At 38.7% G+C, this 24,225-nt stretch overlaps 3 protein-coding genes across 6 annotated transcripts; all 3 read left to right on the forward strand.

Annotated features, from left to right (window-relative positions):
• The first annotated feature begins 694 nt into the window (after positions 1–694).
• LOC131798986 (SH3 domain-binding protein 2) lies at positions 695–8,534 on the forward strand. Its single transcript, XM_059116652.2, is given in 12 exon segments — positions 695–792; positions 795–857; positions 1,859–1,958; positions 2,763–2,877; positions 3,382–3,437; positions 3,716–4,143; positions 4,714–4,786; positions 4,869–4,911; positions 6,332–6,387; positions 6,514–6,577; positions 7,382–7,438; positions 7,529–8,534. Coding segments are annotated over 12 exon segments (1,254 nt in total). The 5' UTR covers positions 695–719; the 3' UTR covers positions 7,655–8,534.
• A 92-nt stretch (positions 8,535–8,626) lies between these two features.
• On the forward strand, positions 8,627–15,693 carry LOC136281057 (uncharacterized). Of its 2 annotated transcripts, none has more exons than XM_066167260.1 (10): positions 8,627–9,138; positions 11,281–11,509; positions 11,857–11,956; positions 12,261–12,372; positions 12,835–12,890; positions 13,517–13,926; positions 14,377–14,449; positions 14,757–14,817; positions 15,094–15,149; positions 15,253–15,693. In XM_066167260.1, exons 2-10 carry the CDS (start codon positions 11,380–11,382, stop codon positions 15,389–15,391), a joined length of 1,137 nt encoding a protein of 378 aa, XP_066023357.1. In that variant the 5' UTR covers positions 8,627–9,138; positions 11,281–11,379; the 3' UTR covers positions 15,392–15,693. The 2 variants fall into 2 exon arrangements, with proteins under 2 accessions (XP_066023357.1, XP_066023360.1); XM_066167263.1 differs by having other exon boundaries at positions 15,097–15,149.
• Positions 15,694–15,791: 98 nt separating this feature from the next.
• Positions 15,792–23,561, forward strand: LOC131798987 (uncharacterized). 3 transcript variants are annotated; one of them, XM_059116653.2, is made up of 12 exons: positions 15,792–16,303; positions 18,446–18,674; positions 19,022–19,121; positions 19,426–19,537; positions 20,000–20,055; positions 20,683–21,092; positions 21,543–21,615; positions 21,923–21,983; positions 22,260–22,315; positions 22,419–22,482; positions 22,806–22,862; positions 23,262–23,561. In XM_059116653.2, the coding sequence occupies exons 2-12, from the start codon at positions 18,545–18,547 to the stop codon at positions 23,391–23,393; spliced, it is 1,251 nt and encodes a 416-aa protein (XP_058972636.2). In that variant the 5' UTR covers positions 15,792–16,303; positions 18,446–18,544; the 3' UTR covers positions 23,394–23,561. The 3 variants fall into 3 exon arrangements, with proteins under 3 accessions (XP_058972636.2, XP_066023351.1, XP_058972638.2); XM_066167254.1 differs by having other exon boundaries at positions 22,263–22,315; XM_059116655.2 differs by having other exon boundaries at positions 21,923–21,965; positions 22,263–22,315.
• Positions 23,562–24,225: the final 664 nt, after the last annotated feature.

Below are 24,225 nucleotides of genomic sequence, written 5' to 3' on the forward strand. Positions count from 1 at the left end.
TTTAGACAATATTGTGAATGATAATCTTTCTTGACTGAAATCTCTAAGACCTCTCCGTCAGATTGCACATGCTTTCCTGAAACGTAACTCGAAATATAGGTGTTTCTACAGCTGCAGGTGACTAATTGAATTCTATCATGATTCAAAACAAAGGTCAATATCGTTTGTTACTGTCTTAGCAAGATTCTTGGCAGATCTTTAATGCCTCGTTGAGAAGAGAGAAGATAAATCGATGACCTTTTGAAAGATCAGTATCAGAGGATCTCTGATGCACGTAAAAATCCTCGTGAAGAATTTCAAACGGGCTCTTCTGTAAACGAAACTTAATTTGTAATTCGTTATTGTCATTGTTAAGGCATCTTTGCCTTTGCACCGAATGTATCAGAAAAATGAAATGAGCAATTTCATAAAAAGGAATCCTCGCTTGTGGAAATGAAGTGAACGAAACGAAGATCAGCCGTTCAGCTTCTTTAATTAAACGAAGAAAGATGCAAATTTGATTCGGATTACCTAAGCTAATGCAAATCTCGATGAGATGTCCTGGTTCAATACTCTACCTACTGAGCTGCAGGTAACTCATTGGTGAGCTGGACCATGGACTAAGTTCATATCTGACGGGCCTACTGCATACTACAACATTTATCTGTTTGAGCTGATATAGCTGATATGAAATAACTGTGTTTATCATAGGCAAAGGCCCTGATCAATTGGTAGCAAGCATGGCTCGTTCCGCGCCAGTTGTCGAACCATTCGCTAACATTTCAGCGCAAGAGTTGCTGAAAAATACCCCGGGTTGTTCGGATGGGTTAGAAAGGAGGAGACTGCAGGAATACGATCGATGGTGAAAGCACTTGACTGTAAGTACTGGAAGTCACGAACATTCTAAAAAGTATAGCAAAAAATGCAAAACAAACGAACTAACAAACAGACAAATAAACTAATAATAATAAAATGAAAGCATAACCTGAGAAAGTCCAAAAACTAGAATAGAAACATCATAAGAAACTCTACCATCCTTATGAATAATGGCATAAAATACAGCGAGGAAATGCTTGAAGAAAAAAAGTTTTCCATCGGATCATGTTCTTCATTGTATAATTGAGCTGAATTATGCACGTGTTTTGATTGGTTCCCACTAACGAACTAATGGAGGACAGACGCATGGATGAAATCATTGACAATTTTTGCTTCTTTATTTTACAAATCAGATAGATTTCATATTTCCGCGGGTTTCTTTGCTAATAAATCACAGAAGACGTCAAGATGTGTCAAGAAAATTAGTGACACACTCGGCTGCGCCTAATGTGCCACTTTTTTCGTCTTACCACATTTTGACGCCATCGGTGATCAATTACTGAACAGACGTAGTCAATGAATCAATTAGTTTATTTATTAAGTTAGTACATGGGATTAGGTAGTCCTGTGTATCCAAGCCAGGGGCTCATGTATAAGACGCATGACAGTGAGCAAAATAAAATAAGATAAAAGAGAGTAAACCTACAAAAATACTACTACAATTCAATTAAAAATATCAGGCTAGAACAAATGAAAATTTCCAAGAAACGAAACGAAGGTCAGCCCAGCAGCATCTTAAAATAAATGAAGAAAGATGCAGGTTTGATTCGAATTACCTAGGCTAATGCAAACCTGTGACAGTAAACAAGGTGAAATAATGTAAAAAAGAGAGTAAACCCACAAAATTACTACTACCATTCCAGTAAAAATGTCAGGCTGGAACAATTTAAAAATTTTCCAGTTATACGGTAGTTACATTTGCTGCAAGGTTACTTAGAATCTATCAGTTAATATAGCTACTACTACAACGAAGAAATCATGCAAAGATTGTTTTACGTTTTAGGGCCCTGGCGTTATATGATCCTCAGTAAAGGATGTCTGTACTTATTCAAACAATCCGATGACCAAAACTTTTGTGAGGCAGTCCCTCTCAGCAACTTCAGGTACACTAGAACCTCGATGTAACAAACCTCTATATAACCAAGTTCGCAGTATAATTAACGATACTCTTTAGCCCAGCCAAAATTACAGTAAAATGTATGGGACAGAACCTCGATATAACGAACGCAATCCAGAAGCCCAAACGTATAATATACCCCGATATAACGAACAAATGTTATCACGTGACAAAAGACAAATACGAAACAGACCAACAAGAATCAAAATCCTTCAATTCTGTACCAATAGAACAACTTCAAAGTTAACAGCTCCTTAAGAATGCCGACACTAACACCATAGACACATCTTGAGATCCGCTTTATCCTCTTTGTCTTTCTCCTCGGAGATTTGTCCTCCGTGCTTTAGAAACAAGGTGCTGTACTTATGTACAGACCTGTACAGTGTACTATAGCTTCATACAGACATTAAAGCGTAAATGTTATATATTTACGGTAATCGTTTCCATCCTAAAATGCTGGGTAGCACGTCGTCACACCAAAAAAAAAAACAACAACAACAACAACAACAAAAAACAAAGAAAAACAAGACGAAACAAAACAACAACTATTAACCATCCCTCGATATAACAAAACATTTTGGTTGTTTTTCCGCAAATTCGTTAAATCGAGCTTTTCGATATAACGAACCTTCAATATAACGAACCAATTTTCTCAGTTCCTCAACACTTCGTTTAATAGAGGTTCCACTGTACCTATTTGAGAATGTAATGACGTAGGGGTTAAGAGTAAAGTTGGGTATTTCCACTGCTTGAGGTTGGGAAAAAGTCAACTGTCTTTATATTCTTTCAGAGTGTGTAATGCTCCTGAGAAATCTAAGTACCCGTGGGTTTTCAAACTGATTCATACTAAGTCATGTGACGTCAAGACGTTAGTGTTTGCTGTAGACACAGATTTTGATTTAAAGGCAAGTATTTAATATGTTGCCATTACAACTGCCTAAACACGTGACAAATTGAAACACTCAAACATGTTTCTAGCGAGATGTAATTTTATGCCAAAAAAATACCATTGAGCGGCTGGAAACAAAACAACTTAGTAATGAGACGTTGCCGCAACTCAATGGAGACCTGGAAAAGTCAAGCAAGCAAGAATTTTTACAGCTGTAGAATATTAAAAAAGTAGCTTGAAACCACAAATTTGAGGAATACAATGCGATGCAATCAAAAGCCAACCCCACACATTCCGGCCCGTTTCAGACTCCAGATTACTTTTCATATGTTCAAATTTGAAATTTCATATCGAATTTATTAAAACTACGATAGTTCATTTAGACATCAAACTTAATTAGCCCTCCGTAACACTGCCTGTATGCCTAGAGGAATAAATTTGCTGATGTAATTCAAATTAGCTTTGGAAATAACTGTTTCCTTCTTATGAATGAAAGTTCAAACTGTTTGATTTTTGACAGAAATGGCAAGACGCTATAGCAAGAGACATGGAAAAATATTGCGGTGATTCATCGTGGTAGGTGACGAAGGCGACATTGAAGTAAAGAGTAAAATGCTTCAGTTGTGTAGGTTAAGTTATCAGGAATTGACGATAAATGAACGATGCACTATCGAGTGCTAGAGATCTAAAAAAACCTATTTCAAAATAAACTATTCAAACATGATATATTTTTTCTTTATATTCTGCATCGCGCTGCCTCAAATGTTCCTTGATAAATCAGCTGTAAGAGAACTAAGGGAGACGATAAGAGTTTGCAAAGCTGTGATATTGTTGAAATGTATACTGCTTTACAGGGCAGACGACGCTGACGGATACTGTTCTATTGACGATGACGTACCATCCAAACCACCGAGTCGTGTCCAAACATTCCAACTAAGAGAAAGACCGCCTGCACCTCTTCCGGATACTAGACGACGTCATTCTTGTTCAGTTACCTCTACTGATCTGCGGCAAAAGCCATTGCCTTCCCTTCCTGATATATCGCAAAAGCCATTGCCTCCCCCTCCAGGACACGAGAAACCAGAACCTGCAAGAAAACCACCTCCTAATCTGAAGCCCGCAATACTGTCTCGCCCACCTGCGAGGGCTACACAACCAAGCCCAGTAACAATGGGGAGATTTCCAGGACGTTCATCAGATTCATCTGGTCTCACACCTCAGGGATATGAGGACGTAATTAATCAACTTCAAAAAGCCAAAGTAAATCCTACTGATATGAGAGGTAACATGTTCTTTATTACGTTGAAAGAAAAAGGCGGACTGGAAATTCGAAAGCAGTCTCATTAACTCAAGCATTTTGAATGCAATTACGGCTGAGCATTAGTTTTTTGGAGATCGGAGGTAAAAGAGGCTGCTTCACCTTTTTTCATGTGGAAAAGCTTACACTTTCCAAGCCAGTCATTTGCATCGCCCATCTCTTGCCATCCCCTTTTTTTTTTGGCATATTTTTCTCATGAATCTAAATTTGATAACCTTCTATGACTTGGAGGAAGGCTATTTTTTTACTTAGTTTCCGCGCGTGTTTTTGTTTGATCCTTTTGGTGAAAGTACTTTTCAGTGTTGTTCTAGATGTTACTCAGTGTGTTAGGGCCATAAGGGAGAATACAGTCTTTTTTTGGAATTATGCGCCTAAGTAAAATTAAGTGTATGTTAATTTTGTCACCGTTGCTGCGTACGCAGCGTCAAAATATACCTAAAAAGTCTTGACCCAGGCCCTTTAAAACCTTTGTAGTAACAAATAGTTCAGGAAAGAGCGAGTTTTCACTAATTCTTAAAAAATTATGCTTTTCAGGCTCTGCGTCCACTTTACCACCCCCTCCTGTAGCTGGCCCAGCAGCTCTTCGCAAACCAATAAAGCTCGGAAGGTAAGCAAATGCAAAAAGAGATATCCAGGGTAAACTTCCTCATCGATGATATGTGTATTGATAGTGTTTTTGTCTGTAACAGAGGTGACCCTGATGGACAGAGCTTTAAAGTCAAACACAAGGAGGTGAGTTTCCAAAATGTTATTTTGTTTTTTAGATAGATAGATAATTTAAAAGGAATAACTCACAGCCAAAGGCTGAATTGAATAATTATTTACAATATAAACATAGTACAATTAAAACTAGGGCTATTTACAAAGGGTCTCTATATAACTACAGTGCTCCGTACAAATTACTGGCTACGAAACATTGCTATTTACTCGTTGGCACCTGGCCGGGATGAATGAGTTTTTGAAACGGTTAGTGTGAAATTGTGGCGGATTGAAAGTTTTTTTGCTTCTCAAGCTATATGAGCCTTGTTGACGTGGGGGGAGTAGATGTGCGAGACTGAGATCGTTCGATTTGGTGATGCCACCAAATAGCTTAGAGCAGTCATCATCGCGTCTTTGGCGTAGGGTACAGAGTCCATAGCTATCTAGGGATTGTTTATACGATTGAAAAGGCGCGATTATTGACATGGCTCTTTTCTGGACACGCTCGAGGTCTTCACTAAGGTACTTAGAAAGGCTATGGTGGAAAGTAGGTGTACAGTATTCTAATACCGATCTTATAAACTGTACAATAGAATTGTATAAGATAGGTTTGTTTTTCCTTAGGCACTCTGAACGAGCTGTTTGATTGAAAAAGTTAAAGAAAGCGCATACTTGTAAAGATGAGAAATGAGCACGATTTAGCTTGTGTTTAATACAATGCTATGTTTTGCGCCGCGAACCTAGATTGCTCCCTAATGCCATGAATCAAAATCTACTTTTTTAACGGCACAACGTGCAAAAGGTTTATATCATTTTGAAGTTAGACTTGATTTAGATCACAAACAACGCATTAGAACTGAGCTTCTTATAGTTTAACGGTAGTCGTCTCACTGGGTCTCATTTCTACCATTGTTGAAGAGTGGAATTCTCGCATTTTAACGATCGCTTTATTTCTTCTTGAATTGTTTTGTTAATCTATGAGTTCGGTTCATCTTTGGTAGCTTCAATCGTGCACGCACTAAGCTTTTTACAGCTGGGGCATATCTCACGATAAGAAAGCAAGATGTCGACACTTGTAGCTTAATGACTTATTTTGTCTAGTTGAAGAAAGATAGTAAACAGAAGATTAGCTTTCGCTGTTATATTAAGAGCCCCCCGAACTTGAGAAATTCAATTCTTTAGTTTTTTCTACTGTATCTAATAAACAGTCCACATATTTGGCTAAAGATTTAGCTCATGATGAACTTCGAAGAACAACCTGAATAACGAACTTGTATAGGGAAGGAATTCCTTTTATTAACCACACCCTTTGAGGATGTGAAACCTCACTGAAGCGAAAAAAAACCTCTCCCAGAGGGTATGCAATAGATTTCCGCTTCATGAATCGTTTTAAGGATAAAGCTTTATTTTCCTTACAACTTTTCTGTGGCCTATTTTCTCTCCTCATTTGAAGGGAGTCCTTCCATCTTCAGCATTGCTACTTGACTTAGACAAGACGGAGGTCAATTCGTGAGTAAAATTCGCTTCTCTTTTTTTTCATGTTGAGGTTCAAATGTTTGACTCAAACTGCTGGCGATGGTGATCTGAATTCACTTACAAGTAGCTTTCCTTCTTTTTTTCTTGTTCTTGCCGTAGCCTTCTTGAGAACAAATATGGCGTTTATATTGTTCGTAATAGCCAAACTGCACAGTCAAGGATGGTAAGAAGATACATAATTCTTTAATCTTTGTTTTAGCCTACGTGTAGCCGCACCCTTCCCCCCGTAAGGTGAGACGGAGACGGGGGTGGGGAGGGGGGTAGGGAGTGGGGTGGTCCCAAGCCTTAACCGTGATTCACTTTGAAACTTTATTGGAAAAGATCGGCTTTGGCTGAGTGTCTCATAATTTAAGATAATGAAAAGCAACAAACCCTCAGACTGAAACATTGTCCATGTTGATAATAATAGGCCAGTTTTCAGATTAGTGAGGTTCAATTTGAGGGGACGTTTTGTAACTTACGGACTCACGTGATGTTGATTACCTTCCTGTCCTTCGTACATACTGCCCGTTGTTACCAGAGCCACGTATTCTAGTGGCTAACATTCTAAGTAAACTGATGGTTTCATACCTTGTATTGACCGACCGTTCTAAAAGTAGTTAAATATTGTTTTGTTTGAAAATCAATTTGACTTAAATGTTCTGGTTTTTTTGCAAGTCACAGCGGAAAAACTGAACTCGGAAACGCGGGGGGACAATGGGGCTGAGTTCAATAGGAGAATTAAACCTGGGTCTCTCAGATTATCACCTTTCCAAACCACTTATTACGCAAACCACTACCTCTTATGAAAAGCCTCACCACATACGGATGTTGTTACACACCTCCTCAGGTCAGCCGGCCATGTTGCCAAAATTATACGTGGAAAGACCTAGTATAGAATACATGACACATTAAGCTAAAAAATAAACAAAATAAAATAGGCACTCTAAGAAAACGTTCCTCATATGCAGTTATTTCTTTTGTGCAGGCGTTGTCGGTGTGCACTGGTGACCGAATTCGTCATTATGTGATATTCCATGATCAGGTATGAGAGAGCAACTGAGGAAATCTTAGAGTTACATCGTTTTTCTCTTCCATTCACAAAATCGTAAAACTTGTCACTTCTCGTCCACAGAATCAAGGGTACGCTCTGCAACCTGAAGGGCCAAGATTTGATAAACTAGAGGAAATGATAGAGCATTACCACGACTTCAACCTGCCTAAGTGTGACTCAAAACTTACGAGGCCCTTTCGATCATGATCAATGCACACGACGTGACTGGAGAAGAATTTTCAAAATGAAAAAAGAAAACTTACAAGTAAATCGAGTGCTTGCTAGGATTGCAAGCAATGACAATTCTAGTTTGTACACTTCTCTTGTAAGAAGGAAGACTGAAGGCGCAGCGCAGCCTTCGAAATATTTACTTTATTGCTGTTACTCGCTTTCTTATCCAGGTCTTTCATAATTATGGATCTGCTCCCCTGTCCACGGAGTGGACGACCAATTAAGTAGACTACAATAGAGGAGCATACAGAAAGCCCGTACGCGTGTAGGTTTAGATTTTTTAGAAATATGATATAACTGTGAAGCAATAGTAGTTCAACTCGAGAAATTTTCATTTATCAAGTTTACTATGTCGTCCATTCGTTGAGGAACCCTTATCCGGATCACTCTGTTTTCAGATGGGAGTGTCCGCTCAAAGGGCGTTCCCCATGGGAACTTCGCATTATGGGGGTTGTGTTAAGGGCACCCACTTCCACCGCTGTTTTTCGAGTTTAGTTCCTTGGACTTGGCGGCATCTTGCACATCAGAATGGACCACAGCGTAAATAAATTCTCAATTTAATTTCTTCCTGCGTTTCTTTTCTCCATCACACAATGGTCACCCTAAATTTTATGGTCTTGGCTCGATTTTACAACAACTACCTGCGATAGACTAAAGGTCTACTTCACTCCATTTCTGCCTCATAGTTATTTTGTGACTGGTCAAGAGATTATCACAGTTTTTTACCTCTTGGCCTAACATACTGCTAACAAAGGTTCTGGGACACGTGACTACGGAAAACAAATTTTTGCACTCAGTGTATGATAACGGACCTTACGAAATTTTCAAATAATATATTTTCAATACCGTTTGCGTCTGTTGTACTTTCTGTCTTAATTGGTTGTTTTATGAGCTGCACACGATTGCCAATTAGTTGGCAATAGTCTGTAGCTTTTGTTTCTCTTTTGGTTGATTGAGAGTCTGCTCTATTTTCTTTGTAAAAGCTCGAAGATCTTAGGGAAACAGTGTGGCTCTTTGGGATTATGAGGTGAAAGGGATGAAACATTTAATGGAAGGTACTTCTTTTGTCACCATAGTGATATTCTGAAGAGCTTTGTTTGGGAACTCCGTCATGGCATATTCGCCTGGAACTTTACTCGGTACCAAGGCCCCTCCTTTCTATTTGTCTAGGAAAAAGCTAAAAATATTTAGGTTTCATAATTCTATATGTTGTTTTCCATCAGAAGTAAACAACATAGATCACAGCAGAGCTGAATTGGAATTTTATTGCTGAGTAATTGATCAATGACTCTCGTTCAATTAACTGGAAAATTTATGCTTTGAGTGCGAATCGTTCACTTCACTTAGAGCACCTAAAATTCATCAATAACAAGTGGCTTTCTGCATTACGAAACTGAATTGTCCATTTGGTTTTGGATATCATTCGAGCATCATTCATCAGGGGATACTTGTCATCAGCGGTGAGTACATTTATGTCGTAAAGAACAAAACTTTTACAGGCTTCTTAAATTTCATCAAAAGTATGACAAAAATGAATTAATAGAACGGAAAATCCTGTTGCGGAACATCAATGATAGTACATTGGATTTCTTTCTCATCTTTAAATCGCTTTTTTTCTAGCGCTGACCTTCTGTTACATCGTGGTTGTGTTTGTGCATTATTTGGTAAATAGATGTTCAATTTCCATTTTGTTCTTCGGGCAAAACTACCAGTTGTGGCGTACAATAGTGTGTGGATTGAATGTCTGTCTCACTTTTTACGTTAATTCCTGCCGATTTATTAACAAAGGGTAACACTTAAGACCTTTTTCGGCGATGAAAATGAAATTTCATCAATCGGCGCGAACTTCCTGTTTAAATATAAGAAAATGGATTTATTACAAGATCTGGTGTACATGGTTCTTCGAACCATTCAGCTGTGGCCGAAGAATCGAAAGACCCAGCTAATGAATTATTTTGTAGTTGGTAGAATGACCACGTTGATATATAATCGGCTTTATAACTCGCATAAAAACAACTAACGTCACAATTCGGTACACTTTGTAACAATACTTTGACGGGGATGGAGCTCAATTTTGAATGACAAATTATGTTTTAAATTCTAGTCTTCTTGGATAAGGACGATAAACCGTGGGCCCCATCTATTGTCTTTTCTCTGTACTGGGTAGCAAGGGACGTTAAAGAACCTGCTCACTTCTCGTAAAGATTAGGGGAAGTAGCTCTCATTGTTATGGTCTGGCCTTGTCATTGTTTACACAGGCTCCCATTTAACTGGGAACTGGGCCAGCCTGTCTAAATATCGCAAGAATATCGCAAATACATACACTTTACCGTTACTAGCAAGTGTCATCACCGGGCCTATAGTCGATACTTTCATTTGGAGCATCTTATCATTGTGACAAATATAAATATGATTTTAGGCTTGTTTTTCATGACGTATATAACCTTCTGTTTTATTTACTTCAATGAAATATCAAACGTTATTCCAAACATTCGCAATATTCCTAACCATCCAATAGTCATTGCGACTGCCTTTTTCATGGAGTTTCTTGTTCATTACCCTTCATGATATTGCAGAGGGGTTACTTACCATTTTAGAGCTTCAAGAAGACTTTTTACGACTTTCGGTGTCATATGCTAATGATATATCGAAAATAAACTCGAAACTGCTGTGAATTTCTAATTATATTAGTGATGGCAGCGTTGGGTCAATCGACTTCCTCTTAATTGGGGTTTTTAAGAGACTTGTCTTCAAACGAAACCATCGGGATAATGAAAGAAATTTTTATAAAGAAATCGTTTCTTTTAAGGCTGTGGTGCAAAGTCGTTGCGGAATATTTCGGGATAATTTGCTTTGTCGACTGATTTGATCATAAAAATTATGACCCACCATTAATTCTCGGCGATTCTATCAGCTCAATTACATCACGTGGTGCAAAATCACTGGAAAGTTAACCGGCTCACAATAACCCTCAGTCACATCGATATTTGTCTTCCAATTATTTCCGTCGAAAAGAACAAAGCTAGCGGGAAGAGCCATCTCAAGAGTTTCACTTTTTCATCTTTGTTACATTACATGGAAGGAAAACGAACTCGTTTTGTAGAGTCTTGCGCTAGAGACATTAAAAACTGATCTCGAATGCTGCTCTGAAAATTACAAAAACGTAAATAAATTATGCTGTCAACGCGCGATACGGAAAATTAGTGGTACATTTCTGGTAGGTTATAAAATCATTCAACCCCTTCTGGCTCGCTGATTTGTCGACTGATAATGTCCTTGGCAGAGATGTTTGCTCAAAATCTTACATTTACCTTCGAAGCTTCGCCTCTTTGCCAAATATTCAATTCTCGGCCAACATACCAACCACTTGGCGGGGTTTATTTTACTAACTAGCAATCGAAACGATATTCTAAACCTGATGTTTCGAGCTTTAACCCTCCTCAGAGCAAATCCAACATGGCGGGATACTCCCAAGTTCACTAGATTGTCAAATGATCTAAGAAACGATTTGTAAAGATTAAAATTCGGCCCGAAATTTCAATATTATTGCTTACAACTCATTTAAGCCTTCCTCATTCTGAAAAATCTTCTTTTCTTTCTAGTTGATTCTTGCCATCTTGGTCACGTATTTCCTACATTACCGGCCTTATCGAGGTATTCCCCCATTTTGAACTGTTGGCTTCATAAAGTCTTCGTTGTAGATGGCAAGAGCTGTTGAACCATATGCTAACATTTCGGCTCAGGAATTACTCAGCACTGGTGCCAGCTGCTCTGGCTGGGTCATGAAACAGAGCACTTCAGGCTTACGATTGACGATCAAAGCCCTCGGTTGTAAGTATCATTTTAATCAAAGAAGGTTGGTGAAGAGTTAAGTAAATTTCCGCTGTGGTGACGAATATTTACCCTGCTTTGTGGGCCAATCATTTTTTAAGCAAAAGAGAAATCCTTTAGCCTAGTAGATAAGTTCAAGATGGCTGCATGTTGACCATCCTTTATTTTGTGTTTTTCTGGACTTCGAGTGCTTCCGTCAACATTCATTCATCTTCACTTTACTCTCGCTTAATAACTTTTATTAATCACAACCACTCTGAACTAAATTTGCACAAGGCGAAAAGTGTAAACGAACTACATTACACACTTTATACTGTCTTACTGGATGATAATTTTTTTCTTGGCAGGGCCATGGTATTACATGATCTTGAATTCTGGATGCCTTTATCTGTACAAGCATTCTGGTGACGAGAACTATTCTGAGGTGTTCCCGTTGACGAATTACAGGTACACTATGTGTCTTAAAGCGTATTGAGTTCTGTGAAGCAGAACCAGATTCGTCTCCGCCGAATCTGGCATGGAGCGTTAATGGAGGCAAGTGCCATAGCAGAAAACTCGTTTCCCGCTGGTTCCAAAATCTATGACATGGTTTTCCATGTCTTTCTTTCGTTCTGTTTGTTCTTTTTCTTTTCGTTTCTTATTCTTCAATTAAAGGTGTAGTCAAGGTAAATGTGCAGCTCTGGGCTGATGAAGAATGAAGACTGTGTCATGAATTATGGTCAAACTAACCTACTTTTTTTGTTTTATGCAGCGTATGTGATGCACAGGAGGTTACGAAATATGCTTGGGCATTTAAACTGATCAATGAATCATATTCAATGAAAACGCTTTTCTTTGCTGTGGATTCTGAGTTTGATCTTAATGTAAGTCAATGCTATTTTCACTTCAAATTAAAGTGAGTGCTGCACGGAAATTCTGTCGTATTATGTGGTAATAGGGCGGAGTTCATACAACATTCAACCATGTTATTTGATAAACAAAGTCATCATGTGAGAAGAACACAACTGGGGAATAAAAACGTGATGATTGGATACAATAGCCGGCTGATCGAGTCCTTTAAATCATAATTAAGCAAATGCGGTTGAAACAAGTGATAATTTATTGGCATCAATACATGGTTTCCTCTTTGTTTGGAATTAGAACCTGGCATCGTCAGGAACTTTCTTTACGCGGCCCGCTTTCTCAAAGTCCCTTGTCCTCTATCGAACCGTTTTCTAACTGAAAGCCCATAAAAGGTAGCAATTTTGCTGAGAAAAAATATGGGAAATTTTATATTAAATATAAAAGGAAACCTTAGTATGGTTTAATTTCTTTTCTTTGTTCAGCGTTGGCAAGAAGCGATAACGGAGGACAAGAAAATTTATTGCTGCCCTGTCTCAGAGTAAGATTTTAAATGTTGTTTTATCAAGCTAGCTACTTCAAGTAAGAAGGAATTCAACAGAAAACATTAGTAGGATTTCAATATAATTAAGTGTGCGGTCTGGTTTCAAACCAGAGCTCGGAACGCGTGAAGCACCATAAGTAAGAGAATAGGCAACCATCAAGGCGGAAGCATTTAGTTATAATGTAACCTTTTTACGACGCGTCTGCGGTTGTTTTGTATAGTGCGAATCAAATTAACTGTCTTACATTACGTACTTATGATTAGACGATGCAAGCCAGAAAAAAATAATTGTTCTAATAAGGTTTTAGTTTGTCGTCCCAATAGCTGTCGAAATGTTCACACAATATTTCCTCCTACCTGACGACGCTGTTTATTAGGACCTAACTTCTTTGAACGGACGTTAGAAAAAATTTCCATAAGATCTTTGCCTTTTGGCTCGGTTACCTTGGTAGGAGACCGTGACCATAGCCAAACGGTGAACGCGCTGGACTCCAGGACACTAGTCTAAGGCAAGGAACATGACAGTCACAATACCTAGGAGTATGAAAGGTAAACTGTCTGGGGAGTTAGACGAATGTCTGAGGGAGCGGACAGTGCATACTGTTATTTTATTTTCATTTTAGGGTAGATCCAGCACAGGAGCACCGCTCCATCAACATTAACCGAGCTGATCCATCTTGCTCACCGCCAGCTCTCGCTCGCAGACCTAATGCAAGAACAATACCTCGCAATTTAGAGCTATCGCGTAATGATCCTACGGATGTCCCTGCAGGACAAGCTTCAGTCTCTAACGAGACAACAAAAGTGCACAAAAGTGCACAAACCAACGTAACAACGAAGCAGCGTCCTTTTTCCGTCCTTGCGGGACCATCCCAGGAAAATAGGCTAACGCAGTCAAACGTGCCACCTTGGTTTGGAACACAACAGGAAGCAAGAATAAGACCATTACCCAAACGATCCCAGCAAAAGAAAAATGAACCTGTACAATTCTTCCAAAGGTCACTCCAAGAAGTGGAGGCTCACAGTCCATCAGGTCAGTCTCGCCCACTTCCTGGAATCACACAGATTCACGAAAGGCCAAGAAAGACACCACTAAGCAAAAAAAAAAGCTTTGAGCAACTCCTCACATACCAATCATGGCCCTTTCAGGATTCGATCAAGTGCCATGGAAAATCACTGCAGGAAGAGATTCCCTTCAGATAATCTTTAGCTGCATTCTGAGTTTCTAGTTTACTAAGCTGTGACTATATGAGGCACACTTTTGTTACATAAAAATTGGGACTTTTTTGTATTGATACTACTCTAGGAAATTTCATGCTTGATTTTACTGCATAATAGGGTATAATTTATGTTACAAGGAAGCTTTCTTCACATTTTCCATAAACCTCCATGCCCGTGTAACATAATGGACGATGACGGAAGTGTCCCCCCCACTAACAGTTCCATTTTCGAGTAATCAGATTACCGTATGGCACTTTCCTAGAATTGCCAAGTTCGTCCAGATCACCATTGACCGCAAGTAGCTCCACTCCAATGAAATCTGAAGCACTCGAAAGGTACGCATCAGTTAAATGGCAATATAATGGCGCATACATTTCAAATCTTTGTGAAGAAGATGAAAAGCTTGGTTTAAATTAAATATTCTTTTCATACATGCACGTGTTCGTATGGTATGAAATTGACATTAAAAATAGAAGACCTGAACCATTTAATGTCTCGGTATAAATTATAGACATAACATATATTCTACGACGTAGTCATATGTGTTCTGATGGTTTCATATATATTTACCTAATAAAAAATGGTTCCCGATGTGGCCTTAGTATAGCTGACCTATTTTTGTTTTATTGTTTATCCTCACAGAGGTGCCCCGGATGGACAAAGTGTCAAGAGTGGACAACGAGAGGTGAGCTACGGACTCGAGGTATGTAAATTAGTCGGATTTCTCGAATACAGAGAACAAATGCGAGACAAAAGCAATTCATCCTATTCAGAAGACTATTCAGGCATTTAAAGTGAAGGGTACTTGTTGTTTGGGAATCCTCGCTTAATGTGTTATCAAATTTTGACATAAACTGGCCGAAAAAAATCTGTTTTCATTTTGTATTTTATGATAACTTTGGAGTACTTTGAGAGTGACTTATTTAAGGTATCGTGTATATGCGTGCTCAAAATTGGTAACCAATGTGCTTTCTTCTAGCAGGATAAATCTTCACTGACTTTGATTCATGACCTGGACAGCTCACAAGCTACTAAGTAAGCAACTATAATAATTTTGGTTGTCGCTTTATCTTTAAAATGTTATCCACATTTGTCCTGATTTATATATTAAGGAAGTATTCCATTTCTCCTATTGCAGGTTGCTGAAAGACAGGCCCGGAGTTTATATTTTACGCAAAAGTTGTGTTAAGGGCACCCACTTCCACCGCTGTTTTTCGAGTTTAGTTCCTTGGACTTGGCGGCATCTTGCACATCAGAATGGACCACAGCGTAAATAAATTCTCAATTTAATTTCTTCCTGCGTTTCTTTTCTCCATCACACAATGGTCACCCTAAATTTTATGGTCTTGGCTCGATTTTACAACAACTACCTGCGATAGACTAAAGGTCTACTTCACTCCATTTCTGCCTCATAGTTATTTTGTGACTGGTCAAGAGATTATCACAGTTTTTTACCTCTTGGCCTAACATACTGCTAACAAAGGTTCTGGGACACGTGACTACGGAAAACAAATTTTTGCACTCAGTGTATGATAACGGACCTTACGAAATTTTCAAATAATATATTTTCAATACCGTTTGCGTCTGTTGTACTTTCTGTCTTAATTGGTTGTTTTATGAGCTGCACACGATTGCCAATTAGTTGGCAATAGTCTGTAGCTTTTGTTTCTCTTTTGGTTGATTGAGAGTCTGCTCTATTTTCTTTGTAAAAGCTCGAAGATCTTAGGGAAACAGTGTGGCTCTTTGGGATTATGAGGTGAAAGGGATGAAACATTTAATGGAAGGTACTTCTTTTGTCACCATAGTGATATTCTGAAGAGCTTTGTTTGGGAACTCCGTCATGGCATATTCGCCTGGAACTTTACTCGGTACCAAGGCCCCTCCTTTCTATTTGTCTAGGAAAAAGCTAAAAATATTTAGGTTTCATAATTCTATATGTTGTTTTCCATCAGAAGTAAACAACATAGATCACAGCAGAGCTGAATTGGAATTTTATTGCTGAGTAATTGATCAATGACTCTCGTTCAATTAATTGGAAAATTTATGCTTTGAGTGCGAATCGTTCACTTCACTTAGAGCACCTAAAATTCATCAATAACAAGTGGCTTTCTGCATTACGAAACTGAATTGTCCATTTGGTTTTGGATATCATTCGAGCATCATTCATCAGGGGATACTTGTCATCAGCGGTGAGTACATTTATGTCGTAAAGAACAAAACTTTTACAGGCTTCTTAAATTTCATCAAAAGTATGACAAAAATGAATTAATAGAACGGAAAATCCTGTTGCGGAACATCAATGATAGTACATTGGATTTCTTTCTCATCTTTAAATCGCTTTTTTTCTAGCGCTGACCTTCTGTTACATCGTGGTTGTGTTTGTGCATTATTTGGTAAATAGATGTTCAATTTCCATTTTGTTCTTCGGGCAAAACTACCAGTTGTGGCGTACAATAGTGTGTGGATTGAATGTCTGTCTCACTTTTTACGTTAATTCCTGCCGATTTATTAACAAAGGGTAACACTTAAGACCTTTTTCGGCGATGAAAATGAAATTTCATCAATCGGCGCGAACTTCCTGTTTAAATATAAGAAAATGGATTTATTACAAGATCTGGTGTACATGGTTCTTCGAACCATTCAGCTGTGGCCGAAGAATCGAAAGACCCAGCTAATGAATTATTTTGTAGTTGGTAGAATGACCACGTTGATATATAATCGGCTTTATAACTCGCATAAAAACAACTAACGTCACAATTCGGTACACTTTGTAACAATACTTTGACGGGGATGGAGCTCAATTTTGAATGACAAATTATGTTTTAAATTCTAGTCTTCTTGGATAAGGACGATAAACCGTGGGCCCCATCTATTGTCTTTTCTCTGTACTGGGTAGCAAGGGACGTTAAAGAACCTGCTCACTTCTCGTAAAGATTAGGGGAAGTAGCTCTCATTGTTATGGTCTGGCCTTGTCATTGTTTACACAGGCTCCCATTTAACTGGGAACTGGGCCAGCCTGTCTAAATATCGCAAGAATATCGCAAATACATACACTTTACCGTTACTAGCAAGTGTCATCACCGGGCCTATAGTCGATACTTTCATTTGGAGCATCTTATCATTGTGACAAATATAAATATGATTTTAGGCTTGTTTTTCATGACGTATATAACCTTCTGTTTTATTTACTTCAATGAAATATCAAACGTTATTCCAAACATTCGCAATATTCCTAACCATCCAATAGTCATTGCGACTGCCTTTTTCATGGAGTTTCTTGTTCATTACCCTTCATGATATTGCAGAGGGGTTACTTACCATTTTAGAGCTTCAAGAAGACTTTTTACGACTTTCGGTGTCATATGCTAATGATATATCGAAAATAAACTCGAAACTGCTGTGAATTTCTAATTATATTAGTGATGGCAGCGTTGGGTCAATCGACTTCCTCTTAATTGGGGTTTTTAAGAGACTTGTCTTCAAACGAAACCATCGGGATAATGAAAGAAATTTTTATAAAGAAATCGTTTCTTTTAAGGCTGTGGTGCAAAGTCGTTGCGGAATATTTCGGGATAATTTGCTTTGTCGACTGATTTGATCATAAAAATTATGACCCACCATTAATTCTCGGCGATTCTATCAGCTCAATTACATCACGTGGTGCAAAATCACTGGAAAGTTAACCGGCTCACAATAACCCTCAGTCACATCGATATTTGTCTTCCAATTATTTCCGTCGAAAAGAACAAAGCTAGCGGGAAGAGCCATCTCAAGAGTTTCACTTTTTCATCTTTGTTACATTACATGGAAGGAAAACGAACTCGTTTTGTAGAGTCTTGCGCTAGAGACATTAAAAACTGATCTCGAATGCTGCTCTGAAAATTACAAAAACGTAAATAAATTATGCTGTCAACGCGCGATACGGAAAATTAGTGGTACATTTCTGGTAGGTTATAAAATCATTCAACCCCTTCTGGCTCGCTGATTTGTCGACTGATAATGTCCTTGGCAGAGATGTTTGCTCAAAATCTTACATTTACCTTCGAAGCTTCGCCTCTTTGCCAAATATTCAATTCTCGGCCAACATACCAACCACTTGGCGGGGTTTATTTTACTAACTAGCAATCGAAACGATATTCTAAACCTGATGTTTCGAGCTTTAACCCTCCTCAGAGCAAATCCAACATGGCGGGATACTCCCAAGTTCACTAGATTGTCAAATGATCTAAGAAACGATTTGTAAAGATTAAAATTCGGCCCGAAATTTCAATATTATTGCTTACAACTCATTTAAGCCTTCCTCATTCTGAAAAATCTTCTTTTCTTTCTAGTTGATTCTTGCCATCTTGGTCACGTATTTCCTACATTACCGGCCTTATCGAGGTATTCCCCCATTTTGAACTGTTGGCTTCATAAAGTCTTCGTTGTAGATGGCAAGAGCTGTTGAACCATATGCTAACATTTCGGCTCAGGAATTACTCAGCACTGGTGCCAGCTGCTCTGGCTGGGTCATGAAACAGAGCACTTCAGGCTTACGATTGACGATCAAAGCCCTCGGTTGTAAGTATCATTTTAATCAAAGAAGGTTGGTGAAGAGTTAAGTAAATTTCCGCTGTGGTGACGAATATTTACCCTGCTTTGTGGGCCAATCATTTTTTAAGCAAAAGAGAAATCCTTTAGCCTAGTAGATAAGTTCAAGATGGCTGCATGTTGACCATCCTTTATTTTGTGTTTTTCTGGACTTCGAGTGCTTCCGTCAACATTCATTCATCTTCACTTTACTCTCGCTTAATAACTTTTATTAATCACAACCACTCTGAACTAAATTTGCACAAGGCGAAAAGTGTAAACGAACTACATTACACACTTTATACTGTCTTACTGGATGATAATTTTTTTCTTGGCAGGGCCATGGTATTACATGATCTTGAATTCTGGATGCCTTTATCTGTACAAGCATTCTGGTGACGAGAACTATTCTGAGGTGTTCCCGTTGACGAATTACAGGTACACTATGTGTCTTAAAGCGTATTGAGTTCTGTGAAGCAGAACCAGATTCGTCTCCGCCGAATCTGGCATGGAGCGTTAATGGAGGCAAGTGCCATAGCAGAAAACTCGTTTCCCGCTGGTTCCAAAATCTATGACATGGTTTTCCATGTCTTTCTTTCGTTCTGTTTGTTCTTTTTCTTTTCGTTTCTTATTCTTCAATTAAAGGTGTAGTCAAGGTAAATGTGCAGCTCTGGGCTGATGAAGAATGAAGACTGTGTCATGAATTATGGTCAAACTAACCTACTTTTTTTGTTTTATGCAGCGTATGTGATGCACAGGAGGTTACGAAATATGCTTGGGCATTTAAACTGATCAATGAATCATATTCAATGAAAACGCTTTTCTTTGCTGTGGATTCTGAGTTTGATCTTAATGTAAGTCAATGCTATTTTCACTTCAAATTAAAGTGAGTGCTGCACGGAAATTCTGTCGTATTATGTGGTAATAGGGCGGAGTTCATACAACATTCAACCATGTTATTTGATAAACAAAGTCATCATGTGAGAAGAACACAACTGGGGAATAAAAACGTGATGATTGGATACAATAGCCGGCTGATCGAGTCCTTTAAATCATAATTAAGCAAATGCGGTTGAAACAAGTGATAATTTATTGGCATCAATACATGGTTTCCTCTTTGTTTGGAATTAGAACCTGGCATCGTCAGGAACTTTCTTTACGCGGCCCGCTTTCTCAAAGTCCCTTGTCCTCTATCGAACCGTTTTCTAACTGAAAGCCCATAAAAGGTAGCAATTTTGCTGAGAAAAAATATGGGAAATTTTATATTAAATATAAAAGGAAACCTTAGTATGGTTTAATTTCTTTTCTTTGTTCAGCGTTGGCAAGAAGCGATAACGGAGGACAAGAAAATTTATTGCTGCCCTGTCTCAGAGTAAGATTTTAAATGTTGTTTTATCAAGCTAGCTACTTCAAGTAAGAAGGAATTCAACAGAAAACATTAGTAGGATTTCAATATAATTAAGTGTGCGGTCTGGTTTCAAACCAGAGCTCGGAACGCGTGAAGCACCATAAGTAAGAGAATAGGCAACCATCAAGGCGGAAGCATTTAGTTATAATGTAACCTTTTTACGACGCGTCTGCGGTTGTTTTGTATAGTGCGAATCAAATTAACTGTCTTACATTACGTACTTATGATTAGACGATGCAAGCCAGAAAAAAAATAATTGTTCTAATAAGGTTTTAGTTTGTCGTCCCAATAGCTGTCGAAATGTTCACACAATATTTCCTCCTACCTGACGACGCTGTTTATTAGGACCTAACTTCTTTGAACGGACGTTAGAAAAAATTTCCATAAGATCTTTGCCTTTTGGCTCGGTTACCTTGGTAGGAGACCGTGACCATAGCCAAACGGTGAACGCGCTGGACTCCAGGACACTAGTCTAAGGCAAGGAACATGACAGTCACAATACCTAGGAGTATGAAAGGTAAACTGTCTGGGGAGTTAGACGAATGTCTGAGGGAGCGGACAGTGCATACTGTTATTTTATTTTCATTTTAGGGTAGATCCAGCACAGGAGCACCGCTCCATCAACATTAACCGAGCTGATCCATCTTGCTCACCGCCAGCTCTCGCTCGCAGACCTAATGCAAGAACAATACCTCGCAATTTAGAGCTATCGCGTAATGATCCTACGGATGTCCCTGCAGGACAAGCTTCAGTCTCTAACGAGACAACAAAAGTGCACAAAAGTGCACAAACCAACGTAACAACGAAGCAGCGTCCTTTTTCCGTCCTTGCGGGACCATCCCAGGAAAATAGGCTAACGCAGTCAAACGTGCCACCTTGGTTTGGAACACAACAGGAAGCAAGAATAAGACCATTACCCAAACGATCCCAGCAAAAGAAAAATGAACCTGTACAATTCTTCCAAAGGTCACTCCAAGAAGTGGAGGCTCACAGTCCATCAGGTCAGTCTCGCCCACTTCCTGGAATCACACAGATTCACGAAAGGCCAAGAAAGACACCACTAAGCAAAAAAAAAAGCTTTGAGCAACTCCTCACATACCAATCATGGCCCTTTCAGGATTCGATCAAGTGCCATGGAAAATCACTGCAGGAAGAGATTCCCTTCAGATAATCTTTAGCTGCATTCTGAGTTTCTAGTTTACTAAGCTGTGACTATATGAGGCACACTTTTGTTACATAAAAATTGGGACTTTTTTGTATTGATACTACTCTAGGAAATTTCATGCTTGATTTTACTGCATAATAGGGTATAATTTATGTTACAAGGAAGCTTTCTTCACATTTTCCATAAACCTCCATGCCCGTGTAACATAATGGACGATGACGGAAGTGTCCCCCCCACTAACAGTTCCATTTTCGAGTAATCAGATTACCGTATGGCACTTTCCTAGAATTGCCAAGTTCGTCCAGATCACCATTGACCGCAAGTAGCTCCACTCCAATGAAATCTGAAGCACTCGAAAGGTACGCATCAGTTAAATGGCAATATAATGGCGCATACATTTCAAATCTTTGTGAAGAAGATGAAAAGCTTGGTTTAAATTAAATATTCTTTTCATACATGCACGTGTTCGTATGGTATGAAATTGACATTAAAAATAGAAGACCTGAACCATTTAATGTCTCGGTATAAATTATAGACATAACATATATTCTACGACGTAGTCATATGTGTTCTGATGGTTTCATATATATTTACCTAATAAAAAATGGTTCCCGATGTGGCCTTAGTATAGCTGACCTATTTTTGTTTTATTGTTTATCCTCACAGAGGTGCCCCGGATGGACAAAGTGTCAAGAGTGGACAACGAGAGGTGAGCTACGGACTCGAGGTATGTAAATTAGTCGGATTTCTCGAATACAGAGAACAAATGCGAGACAAAAGCAATTCATCCTATTCAGAAGACTATTCAGGCATTTAAAGTGAAGGGTACTTGTTGTTTGGGAATCCTCGCTTAATGTGTTATCAAATTTTGACATAAACTGGCCGAAAAAAATCTGTTTTCATTTTGTATTTTATGATAACTTTGGAGTACTTTGAGAGTGACTTATTTAAGGTATCGTGTATATGCGTGCTCAAAATTGGTAACCAATGTGCTTTCTTCTAGCAGGATAAATCTTCACTGACTTTGATTCATGACCTGGACAGCTCACAAGCTACTAAGTAAGCAACTATAATAATTTTGGTTGTCGCTTTATCTTTAAAATGTTATCCACATTTGTCCTGATTTATATATTAAGGAAGTATTCCATTTCTCCTATTGCAGGTTGCTGAAAGACAGGCCCGGAGTTTATATTTTACGCAAAAGTAAAACCAAACAATCGACAATGGTGAGAAATCAGTCCTTTGACACGTTCGATAGAAAACTAACCCACAAGAAACCCTCTCCCCGACTGCGGAAAAAAAACACAAGCAAGAAAAAAGAATCGCCGGGTTTTTTTTAACCAGCCTTTTCTCGCCAGCTTTCGCCTTGCCTTTTCTACGATCGGGATGGAAATAGCCGAAAGGAACCCTACTTCGAATTTAAGGGACAGATGATTCTATTCATCATAGCCATCGAGTATTAAATCCCCTTGAGCAGTCAAACTTGTTGGGAAGTATTAACAGTTCAAACAGGAGTCTCTCACTACATTTTTGTTTTGCCATTGTGTAGGTTTTGTCGGTTGGTACAGGGGATAAAGTCGTGCACTTTCGGATATCTTATGACGAGGTACGGCAGCTTGTAATAGGCAACGATTGGAATAGGTTGAGTGCGATATCAGGAATAGTCAATACCGAGGTTTGAGTTGTCTGTCGAAAATGAAGGCTGAGGCAGATAACACAAACTCAAAGTTTGATAATTCATGATATCCTACAAAAAAAACTAATATATGTTTTAAGTTTGCAAAGTTTGAGAACACGACACGGACGGGGCTAAGCAAACTTCGAACTCGATATCTGCTGCAGATATGTAGTGGGTTATCATTTCAACTTCGAATTCACAAGCTATGGTAAATTGGCTGTATGCCCTAGACCAATCAGAGATTTCATTTTAAGTCTAATGTAAAAGAATGTTGTTTGTCATCGCTAGCTCTTGATATTTTTCTTATTATTTCTTTCACCTTTACAGGAACAAGGATATTCTCTCAAAGAACAAGGAACCCCAAGATTTCCCGAAATAGAAGACTTGTTAAGTCATTACTCCTCGTTTGATCTCCCCACCCATGATTTGAAACTGACCGTGGCAGCCACTTACAGATAGAAATTGACAATTTGTTTTTCTGAGCATAAAATAAAATATCTCTATGTGTGGCTTGTATGAAGTTTTAACGTTCTAGCCCTGGCTACTCAATCTCAAGCATTCATGATCGTCATTATGGGGCGCTTATCAATGGATATGAAGTCTAAAGAGAGCTAAATAACTTATAACTACACAAACATTCTTGTAAGTTCAAAGTAACCATATACAATCATAAAAGGTGGTAGCAACTTGAATAATAGGTACGCAATGCGTAAATGTGTCGATTGTTGAGGTCACATCGTGTTGAAGTGATATTTCGTCGAGAATTTCGCAGGGCTTTTTAATATTTAATTTTACAAGGCTCGCACCTTCGACGAAATTCACTAACCTTAGAATTTCTTTCCCTTGCCCTCGCTGCTATTTTTTTAAGACTATTGGTCGGAGCGTCTACGCTATCCAAACGTTTCAATATTACACATACCTACACCGTGAGTTTCTTCAAATGAAGAATTCGTCAACTCAGTGAACTTCATCTCCAAAACTCAGAGGAGAGGGTGGAATAATTTAAATTGCAAAACAAACTACAAAATTTCTGAAGATTTCAGTCACAAATCGGCCCACGAACTATACTATTGTAATATGTATGACTATGAATTGCCCTATTGTCCTCTAATGCTTAGATATTGAATAAGGGCACCGTTTGAAGATCCGCTATCGACAAGGTGAGAAACGTTCAAACACCTCGGACAAACACTTTTAAGGTCTAGTGTGGTGTGTGCTTGCGCAAGCGTAGATGACACAGTAAAAGCATTGACATTATCTATCCACTGAAACCACCACAACCCACCAAACT

Source organism: Pocillopora verrucosa, chromosome 1 (assembly GCF_036669915.1).
Source record: "Pocillopora verrucosa isolate sample1 chromosome 1, ASM3666991v2, whole genome shotgun sequence".
Lineage (NCBI taxonomy): Eukaryota > Metazoa > Cnidaria > Anthozoa > Scleractinia > Pocilloporidae > Pocillopora > Pocillopora verrucosa.

Coding starts and splice junctions, on each gene's coding strand:
- LOC136281057 (XM_066167260.1), top strand. CDS start 11,380: ATGGCAAGAGCTGTTGAACCATATGCTAACATTTCGGCTCAGGAATTA. Junction 12,373..12,834: donor ATTCTGAGTTTGATCTTAAT/GTAAGTCAATGC, acceptor TTCTTTGTTCAG/CGTTGGCAAGAAGCGATAAC. Junction 15,150..15,252: donor GACAGCTCACAAGCTACTAA/GTAAGCAACTAT, acceptor CTCCTATTGCAG/GTTGCTGAAAGACAGGCCCG.
- LOC131798987 (XM_059116653.2), top strand. CDS start 18,545: ATGGCAAGAGCTGTTGAACCATATGCTAACATTTCGGCTCAGGAATTA. Junction 18,675..19,021: donor GACGATCAAAGCCCTCGGTT/GTAAGTATCATT, acceptor TTTTCTTGGCAG/GGCCATGGTATTACATGATC. Junction 21,984..22,259: donor AGGTGAGCTACGGACTCGAG/GTATGTAAATTA, acceptor GCTTTCTTCTAG/CAGGATAAATCTTCACTGAC.